The sequence below is a fragment of the Lactuca virosa genome, chromosome 7, assembly GCF_052849685.1.
Source record: "Lactuca virosa cultivar CGN04683 chromosome 7, Lactuca_virosa_CGN04683_v6, whole genome shotgun sequence".
Classification (NCBI taxonomy): Eukaryota; Viridiplantae; Streptophyta; class Magnoliopsida; order Asterales; family Asteraceae; genus Lactuca; species Lactuca virosa.
The window spans coordinates 205,279,372-205,289,469 of record NC_136432.1 but is presented as its reverse complement, the minus strand read 5'-3'; the positions used below and the strand labels follow the sequence as shown (position 1 = coordinate 205,289,469).

The following is a 10,098-nucleotide window of genomic DNA, read 5'->3' as shown; positions in this document are numbered from 1 at the left end:
TAAAGCGTATATTCGGTAATCGATTTCAGAAGTTTGAAAACTTCCCTTTTGGCTTTTCTTTTCCGATTCTTATCGAATTTCTCCACCGTCTTCTGTATTTGGGTTTTTTTGGTCACCGCCTCCATCAAATTTTTTGTTTCAGGGTTTGATGATTTGAGAGGACGATGAGTTGAAGAAAGCACAGTGGTCGGATATGGGTTTCTATTTGGGCCACAGAAATCGGAACTCGGAAGCGACTTACTCTACCGTTCGCCCACCCTTCCTCACCACAACCTTTACACCCACCCACATACGAGAGCTGCTTTTGTCAAATCGTCAAATCGCCTTTCCCTTTGTCGTGTATGTCTACTGTGCTTAAGTAATTACATTTTTTTTATGTTTCACAGGCCTTTAAACATTCTTTTAATTTTAATTTTATGCAATTTGTTGGTTGTGAAAGCTATTGATCTCCCTCATAGTGTTTCTCAGGCAATGGTTTCTTCACGTGTCAATATTGGAAAAATTGTTTCCTGTTTTGCCCCCCAATTTATGAACCGAATTGGATTAATATTGATTGTGGTTGTTGTTGATGGTGCAGTGACGCCTACATCAATGGAAACTTGAAATGGTCAAACACCGAGGAGATGTGATGATGTTGATGAATCTGATTTGCCAAATATTGTTAACTGGGAAAATTTAAAATTAACCGAGTTTTGTTGAAAGAATAATTTTTTTTGGAAGGTAAGAGTAAAGAGTCTATTAGAATTGATGCATATGCGATCACATGCTTTATAAGAACAATAACTTAATATGAGGCACATCTTTGCATTGAGATTCAATTCCTTTATAGCTGCTAAACTATTAATGTACATGTAAATGTAATTCTTTCCTTTATCATCACAATCCAATTTGGGATCTTAACAATAAGTTTTCAGGCGAAAAAGACAAATTTGTAATCTTTTCTCAAATCTCTTAATATGCTTCTATGTTTTGTTAATGCTACTGATATTCTACACTGATTTATTCTTTGTTACAGTGTTATTCCCTTTCAACCATGATTTACACAGCTACCGATACATTCTATCTAACTGATGAACACCTTGAGAACACACCTTCTAGAAAAGATGGAATAGATAAAGCCACTGAAACAACACTTAGAATATATGGATGTGATCTTATCCAAGAGAGTGGCATTTTACTCAAGGTGTATCCTTTTTTTGTGTTTCTTATGGAATGCTATTCAAAATTTATGCTTCTTGATGAGTTGTTATATTACAATTTGATCATATTTAAAGATCCTTAACTATATATATCACACAGACCTCAACAAGTAATGGCCACATGTCAAGTTCTATTTCATCGCTTCTACTGCAAAAAATCTTTTGTTCGTTTCAATGTGAAGAGAATTGCTGCAAGTTGTGTTTGGCTTGCTTCAAAATTAGAGGAAAACCCTAGAAGAGCAAGACATGCCCTCAATGTTTTTCATAGAATGGAATGTAGAAGAGAGAATTTACCTATAGAACATTTAGATGCATTCTCAAAGGTATTTACTTTTATTTAGTTTAAGCACTTTTTGTATATGCTTATGTTGTTGACATATCACAGGTGTACAGAAATATACAGAATTGAAGATGGATTTGATTAGATCTAAAAGACATTTATTAAAACAAATGGCTTTCATTTGTCATGTGGAACATCCTCATAAGTTCATATCAAATTACCTTGCTACCCTTGAAACCCCCCCTGAGTTGACACAAGAAGCTTGGAAACTTGCAAATGATAGGTATGAAAATTTGTATGCCTTAACTCTTTAACTCTTAACTCTTAACTACTATATTCTCTTATTCTTTAAGGACTAACTTTTACTTCTGTTGTGACTTGTGACTAATAATAATAGCTTGAGAACAACTTTATGTGTTCGATTCAAGAATGCAGTGATGGCATGTGGTGTTGTATATGCTGCTGCTAGAAGATTCCATGTCCCCCTCCCTGAAAATCCTCCATGGTGGAAAGCTTTTGATGCTGATAAATCAGGTATAGATGAAGTTTGTAGAGTTTTAGCTCATTTATACACTCTACCAAAAGCACAATATATACTTGTATGCAAAGAAGGAGGCTCATTCACTGTGTCTAATCGCTTTTGGGATTTCCCCTCTCAACCCCTTCCTAAGGTCCACTCTCAAAACTACGTAGTTTTGATCCTTATTTTGTTTTTTTTTTCTAGGTTTTGTTTTGATTTATAGTTTTTGTGGTGTAGGAATCACAAATGATTGATGATGCTAATATAAACAAGGTGTCTGTGGTGTCGGTTTCAGTGTCTCCGGCATGTGTGATTCCGGAGTTGAAAGGCGGAATTGGAAAGGTGAAAGATTCAACAAAGAGTGATGATGTTGATGAGAAAATTGAGAATCAGAGTGTTGTTCCAATTCCGGTTAAGGGGAATCTGTTTCCAAAAGCAAAGAAAGGGAAAGGGAAAGGGAGAAATATAAAAGAGGGAGGGATTCGAAAAGGGAAAGGAAAAGGGATGATAGAGAAAAAGTCAAAGATAGGAGTCATCGGTCAAAGGATAGAGGAGGAAAGGATTCAGGTTTAGTTTGCTTATTCCATTCCTTTATCCATTCCATTCCATTCCATTCATTCCAATCAAATAAGTTTTATCTATTTTTTTAATTCCACTCTTTTTCAACACACAGGACATGGTGAAAAACCAAAACATCATTCTTCACGACGTACATGACTGAAAAAAATTCACTTAAACATTATTTTTAATATTATGTGTGAAATTTACAATTATGCCCTTTTGTTAGTTCAGATCGGTACTACCATGGCTCGACATATTCCTCAAGGGAGAAGGACCGACATAGACATCATTCGTATGGTTAATATTTGCTAAAAAGTTGTCCATGTTCATATCTCTTATATCAGGTTTGTGAGGTTTATTGACATTTTTACCCTTAATAATTTATTTTAAACATCTTTCATTTTTTTTGACATGTAGGGATGTTGTAATTTTGCTATCTCAGAAATTTCGTTCTGTTTTTATAAAAGTTAATTATATATACAATTATCTTCATAACTTAAAATATTGTGAAAACATGTTGGACCATAGTGAATTATATAGGGAATCATAGTCAACGATCATGAATAGGATTGTCACTAATTTAGTTTAGTATAAACTATGAACAGATCAGAAGCTGAATGGAACAGGAGTATTTTTAAATAAGTACTGATTATGGACACCTGGTGAGTAAAATGGGTTCAGAATATCTACCAAAGCTTCTCTCACAGGTAAGGTCATTTTGATATTTTCTTCTTTAAAAGCAATGACTTATAATATCATTATTTTTTTGGATGATTTTATTAATAGCATTTGGAATCTGTAATTAAAGCAAAAAAAACGGGAATTATTTCCCTGATAAATAAAGGTTTTAAAGAGACGGAAGCTGAGTTAAATCGCCTTGGAAGACCAATTGCAGTTGATGATGGAGTAAAAATCATTTTTTTTTTAAATGCCGGTTTATTATTTTAAATTGATTGGCAGAGTTCTAACACGAAATTTATTATGCAGTAATTGATGAAATTACCAACCTTAACGATAAGGTGATGCTTATTCATGTTACATGTGGTTTGTCTACTTTATTTTATTTTGATAAGCAATTAACCATTAACTGATATTTATTTGTGTCACTTCTTTTGGATCGCAAGACATGAAATCATTAAATCATTGAATTTACATAAAAGAGTCAGGTAAACAGGTTACATATTTTTTTTTGTATAAAACAAAATTTCAAAGGCGACGACACTATGACGTTTGCGAAGGACTGGAACTCGCTATAATTTTTTCCCAATTTTTAGAAAGGTAAATCATGTGTTCCAATTTTTATTCAGGTTTACTCTTTCACTCATCATTTCTAAACATTAATGAAACTTCATATATGGGTATTTCCGTACTTTACCAATTTTTAATTTTGCAGCCTCCATACTCCTTTCTTGTGACTTTGGAGGAAAAAATGCAAACTCACCTGTTTATGAGGCTATACACAAGTTGACATAAGATTTGTATGAGTGAAATGACAATGCTGCCCTTACTACTTCACCTCTGCCTCCCCTACGACTTTCAACAATCGGGATCTCTGGTAACTTGTGTAACTATTATCTATTATTGACGGTTGTGTAATTAGTTTAGGGTTGCCAAATATATCATGTATATGATTATTTAATTAATTTTATTTTTTTAATTAGTTATTCTTGCAATTGTTTCTTATGCAAATTTCCGGTAATAGCAATGTAGTTTACCATGAACTTCATATTTCTTAAAGCATAAATAGCAAGTTTTTGACAAAATTTAGTAAAAAAATGAATTTTGTTACTCAATTGTGATTATGTTTCACAGTAATTGTGTGTCACTTTGTTTTCATTAATATAATACTATGTTCTCCTAATTGGTACAGCTTCAAATAAGGGGAAAAAAACCGAACACAGCGCCAACGGCGCACATGATTCCCCTCTAGTTTGTATGATTAGTTATAATTTATTTTTTAACTCGGATCATTTTTATGTTTTTATTTTTAGACGTTTAGTCCTTTTCAAAAATAAAATGAATAAAATGATTGTTGCACCTTTATATATATATATATATATATATATATATATATATATATATATATATATATATATATATATATATATATATATATATATTTATTGTTTATCATCTATATATACTTATAAATAAAACATTTTTCCTTTCATCACATTCATTTGAAACCCCCATGAATTTTTCCTTTCACCACATTCATTTGAAAGTCTCATGACTTTTTAATTTCTTTCTAATAATAATTATAAGTTGGTTAATAAGGTTAAATAAATATTAAACCTAAAGTGTAATCATATATAAACTAAATTTCAGTATTAAAATAATATATTTACTTTTACTTATAAAGTTATGTTTTTTAACTTTTAACACATTATACTTAATTTATTAGTTTTAATATATTGTTGAATGCAAACCATTATCATTTTAAAGATACAATTTTGGAAGAATTTGTTTAAAATACTTAAATTATTAATTTAAATATAACATTACAAGGTCAACTTAAATATAAATTTTAGTTTAACTTAAACAACCCAAAAAATATTTTGTAAATAGTTAAAAGTGATAAATTGTAGTGTCTTTCTAATAATGATTATAAGTTGGTTAATAAGGTTAAATAAATATCAAACCTAAAGTGTAATCATAAATAAACTAAATTTCAATTTTAAAATAATATATTTACTTCTACTTATAAAGTTATGTCTTTAACTTTTAACATATTATACTTAATTTATTAGATTTAAAATGTTGTTGCATGTAAACCATTATCAGTTTAAAGCTAAAACTTTTGAACAGTTTTGACAAAATACTTAAATTGTTAATTTAGATATAATATTACAGTGTCAACTTATATATAAATTTCAGTTCCACTTAAAAAACCAAAGCATATTTTGTAGATAGTTAAAAATGATAAATTGTAGTGATAAATGCAAAAACTAAATTGTAATCTCAATTTAACTAAAATATTTCCTAAAGATATTTTTATAATCACTAAAAGTTTTCAAATAAGTAGCTAAAAATAACTTACAATAACAATAGTTAAAAATAACTCTATATAAATGATTATATTTTTACCTTTAAAATCAAAAAACAATGTTTGATGTTTTAAATAATTATAACGATAGAAATTAAAATATTAAGCAAATAAATTTTAAAAAATTAATTAACAATAACAACAAATATAAATAACATTAAACCATATATTATATTTAATTTTATTCATGTGTATCTCGCGGGTAGAAATCATTCAAACGATTGAGATTATGCAGTTATAATAGATGTATATATTATCATATAATTCAAAATAATCAATATATTATATCAATTTAGTATCCGAATTATTATATCAAATTTAACAACAACGTTATTGTTATATTAAAAAAAACATATATTTGTAAAGACTTCAACTATATAGGTGTTTTTGCGCAACGCGCGGGCATTCGCCTAGTTTTGAATTAAAAAGAAAAGAAATAAACCCCCATAAAGACCCCCTCCCCTCCACCGCCACCTAACTAAGCTAGCTCTCTCTCTCTCTCTCTCTCTCTCATTTCTAACACTAAACCCTAAATCACCAAGCACCATGGTCACCGCCCTCCTTTAACCGAACACTAACGCCCTTCTTGGATCATCGTCTTCGTTTCATTTCCCACACCCCCATCATACGTCCATACCAACTATGCACTCACCCATTTTCATCCAAGTTGTTGAATTCTGATGCCAAACCTACCCACCCACATATCTAACATCAGAGCCCACCATATCGTCATCGCCTTCTTTTTACCAGCCATTTTCACTGATCACAACAACTCCATTGTTAATATTACACAAGTCACTGATAATTATAATGTAACACCTGTTTTTCATAACAAGTATTAATGTGTAAGAATAAGCAGGGATTAGTGGAAGAAAGTTATAGTTCACTCTGAGACGATTCCGTAGATTTAAAAATCATCAAAAATGGAGTTTGTGTGAAGAAGTTATAGTCGTTTGAAAAATACATTATTATTCTGAGAGAGTCAATGCAAGTCAACTCACAGATACGACATAGCCTTGAAGGTGACGCGGTGCGACCAATGACGAGCCAACAGAGACACGTGTCGGAAGGGAAGTACATGTGGCGGGATGTCGGGAAAACAACAATTTGCAATGTGGATAGGAAGGTGTTGCATTGCATTTTCGAGGTAATATAAATATGTGTGTTTGTGTCATTTAAAGAGTTTTGGCGCACACGATCAGGAGAGAGGCTCGGGAGGTGTTTCCGAAGACTTATAAACGCAAAGTTGTACTAGTGTACGAGGATACGAGGGTTAAGTTACGAGATGAGTCGAGGTGTTTTTATATCATTATTACATGATTATGTTTACGTAGTATTTTGTAGTGGGTTGTTAAACCCCGAGTTTGTTACGAGATTTCATAGTACGGTGTTATTATGAACCTGATGATTAGTTAAATGTTAATATGATCGGTAAGGGTTATGCACCCTAGTTTACCGAGATTTATCGATTGGGTTAACGACTTACGGGGTTGAGTCGTTATGTGACTATATATGGAAATTTGACTAGTTTGGTGACAAATATTTACCAAGTCTTGCTAGTGATCATGTAATCGATCATTGTGATTGATATATGGTGTGACTAGACAAGTTATAATGGACTTGATATATTGTAAAAATAGGTCTGGACAAGTGACGAATTGGAAAGCAACGCAGAATTAGATACCAGAATGATATTTAGGAGTTGTTTGTTTTTTTCTAAGCCAAAACATTTGTAGTATGCAGATGTAACATCCCGAAAATTAAGGCTAAAAATTTCATTTTTAATTTAAATATTATAAAACCATTTGTATGAAAACCTCCATAGTATCAACTCATAAAGAAACCAATGTATCAATAGTCAAAACATGTCACAATTGTAACATCCTGTTCTGAAAGTATCCGCTTATGGATTTCAGAGGCCAAGGCTAGGGGCGTTTTGGTCTTTTATGGGTTTTGAGTTTTTATTTGAGAGGTTTTGGGTCGGGGTGTGTCGCTAGAAGCGTAGGGCTTCTCGCCACCTTTTCGTGGATATAAAGTTCGTCGGAAACGGACTTGGAATGAAGGAGTTATGACACTTTGAAGTTATTGGCAGAAATGGCCCCTAATGAAAATAAATGGCAAGAAGGACCATGCATGCAAGGTGGTAAGCGCGCGAGTACACCCAACGTAAGGCTGGGTTACGCCCAGCGTATAAGGTCATAAGGTCGCGGGTGTTTTTGGCGTACGCCCAACGTACGTCCAGTGTCCAGAAACCCTAACTTTTAGGGTGAGCCACTATATAAGGAACATAATGGCTCAAACCCTAGCCTCCTTAGCTGTCCCCCAACCTCAGAGAAACCATTGAACGCCTCATATCTTCATCCTTGGGTGATTTGGTCTTCAAGAAGCTCATTTTGGTGGTATAAGCTTGGAAGAGCAAAAGAAGAAGTTGGCAAGGAGGAACTTGGGAAGTTGGAGCTCATAGATTTGGAATAACATCATCATTTGAAACTCTTTTGAGGTATAAAGTTCATAACTTTACTTAAGAATTCTTAGATCTAGTGTAGTGTGGTTTTGGAGTTATTTTGGTCCCAAGAATGGACCTTTATGATGAAATCTCGTTTGTGAGCTTAGGGTTGCCACCCTCAGAGCTAAAAGGGTCCCATAAGCAGTAAAGTCTCCATCTTGAGTGTCTTAATGGGTTCATGCATGAGATTTAGCCCTCTTTATGGAAGAGGAATATCATTTTTGGGAGTTTGGGCTTGTTTGGGCCAAGTTAAGTCACCAAGTCAGTGACTTTATGGATGAAGACATGGAAAAGGACCTGGATCTGTGTTTGTAGCTTCTGGAGTAGAGTATTAAGCACATAATGGTAAAGTGAATTAACAGGGGGAGTACGTTGAGCGTACATGAAGGTACGCCCAGCGTACACACCATTGGCTAGTACGCTTAGCCTATGTGAATATACGCACCGCGTACTCTGTCAGTTTGGGCTTTGCATTTTTGGGCCTCGGTTTGGGCCATGCCTTGGGTTCTTGGGCCTTAGTGGGCCATCAGAAGTCAGATAATATGGGCCAAGGAAATGTTTGGACTTAGGGTAAGGCTCATTAGAGGGATTGGGCCCGATTTAACAAATTGGGCCATTAGTGGGCCACTAGTGGGCTTGGGAAGCTTACCTAGTATTGGGCCTTAGTTTTGGGCCTTAGATATGGACCAAGTTGGACTAGGGGTAGAATGGTCATTTTATGCTAAGAAGGATTATTGTATTGGACTAAGTGATGTTTGGTATTGGTAGTTCGGGAAGCCGAAGGGTCAGCAATTCGGGAAGTTCCAGTCAACAGCCAGAGGGTATACGCAGGGTTCAACAGTGCGAGGTGAGTCTCGTCACTATGTGAATGGGCCTAAGGCCACAATGCCGGCCCATGTAGTTATGAGTAGGAAGACCCGGAGGTTAGCCCTGGGCACTATATGCTAGTATGATATTCCGGACCAAGGTCCGAGGTTGGGCGGGTGCCCGATGAATGATTTCATGTTAGATTATACTTGTTGTCTGTGTGTTACTTGTATGTGCTTGGTAGGGAGGTGAGTGTGGGCGAGGTTCCATATCTCACCACTAGCAGAGTACGGACGGGGTTCCGTATCTTATTAGTAGCAGAGTAGGGGCGAGGCCTGAGATAGGAGAGAGGTGAGTGTGGGTGGGGGCCGTATCTCACTATCAGCAGGAGCATGGACGGGGTTCCATGACTCACCGGTAGCAGGACATGGGCGAGGCCCAAGTCAGGTGAGGCATTAGTACAGGAATATAGTAGAGCTTGTTAGCTTATGTGTTATGTGCTCTGATTATAGGTTTGTATATGTTTAGCGGGTGGGGCCCAGAGTCAGGCGGGGCCTAAGAGAAACATATATGTATACCGAGCGGGGCTCGAAGCCAGGCGGGGCCTGGGGTTAGGCAGGGCCTGATGCCTGATTCATCCGGAGTCGGGCGGGGCCCGATGTAGCGGGCGAGGCCCAGTACTTGCAGTATGTGGATATGTATATAGTAGTGGTAGGATGGGTAACTCACTAAGCTTCATGCTTACAATTTTCACTTTGGTTTCAGGTACTTCCGGTAGCGGAGGGAAGAGCTCGGGATGATCGCATGGCACACACCAAGAAGTTTTCAGCCTGGGATGTTTACTCTGATAAAATAAATATGTTTGAAATGATACTTGTTTTCATATAAGGATTTATGTATGACTTGATTATGGTTGATTCATGATTTAAAACGAAATTGCTTGATTATGTTTTGGATAGACTTTCCTTTTTGTCTGAATGCTGCTTGCTTTGTGCTTTGTGGGGCTCTGAGTGATGGGAGTTAGCCATTAGGTGAATACGTCAAGTCACATGTGACCAGGGTTGAATAATCTCAGAGTGCTGGATTTGGCCCTATTGCGCAGCTCTCGTCTGAGTCTAATCGTTTGTAGGGATGAGTCCTTTACTAGAAGGATTATCTAAGCCTTGTCACATGTGATGG

The 10,098-nt window shown here is 35.2% G+C and overlaps 2 protein-coding genes and 1 long non-coding RNA gene across 3 annotated transcripts; all 3 read left to right on the top strand.

Annotated features, from left to right (window-relative positions):
• The first annotated feature begins 1,033 nt into the window (after nt 1-1,033).
• RCY1 (arginine-rich cyclin 1) lies at nt 1,034-2,215 on the top strand. The gene is made up of 5 exons (XM_079062672.1): nt 1,034-1,185; nt 1,300-1,522; nt 1,593-1,762; nt 1,877-2,150; nt 2,204-2,215. Exons 1-5 carry the CDS (start codon nt 1,034-1,036, stop codon nt 2,213-2,215), a joined length of 831 nt encoding a protein of 276 aa, XP_078918798.1.
• Nucleotides 2,216-2,245: 30 nt separating this feature from the next.
• LOC145125427 (uncharacterized) lies at nt 2,246-2,726 on the top strand. The gene is made up of 2 exons (XM_079060894.1): nt 2,246-2,566; nt 2,673-2,726. The coding sequence occupies exons 1-2, from the start codon at nt 2,246-2,248 to the stop codon at nt 2,718-2,720; spliced, it is 369 nt and encodes a 122-aa protein (XP_078917020.1). The 3' UTR covers nt 2,721-2,726.
• Nucleotides 2,727-3,416: 690 nt separating this feature from the next.
• Nucleotides 3,417-3,727, top strand: LOC145124768 (uncharacterized). Its single transcript, XR_013715709.1, has 3 exons — nt 3,417-3,466; nt 3,548-3,579; nt 3,685-3,727. It is a non-coding gene; the product is annotated as an uncharacterized LOC145124768 (long non-coding RNA).
• Nucleotides 3,728-10,098: the final 6,371 nt, after the last annotated feature.

What these genes read in the sequence shown, in the direction of transcription:
- RCY1 (XM_079062672.1), top strand. Translation starts at nt 1,034, where the DNA reads ATGATTTACACAGCTACCGATACATTCTATCTAACTGATGAACACCTT. An exon ending in AGTGGCATTTTACTCAAGGT is followed by an intron (nt 1,186 to 1,299) that starts GTATCCTTTTTT and finishes TATATCACACAG; the next exon opens with ACCTCAACAAGTAATGGCCA. An exon ending in TGGAAACTTGCAAATGATAG is followed by an intron (nt 1,763 to 1,876) that starts GTATGAAAATTT and finishes TAATAATAATAG; the next exon opens with CTTGAGAACAACTTTATGTG.
- LOC145125427 (XM_079060894.1), top strand. Translation starts at nt 2,246, where the DNA reads ATGATTGATGATGCTAATATAAACAAGGTGTCTGTGGTGTCGGTTTCA. An exon ending in TAGAGGAGGAAAGGATTCAG is followed by an intron (nt 2,567 to 2,672) that starts GTTTAGTTTGCT and finishes TTCAACACACAG; the next exon opens with GACATGGTGAAAAACCAAAA.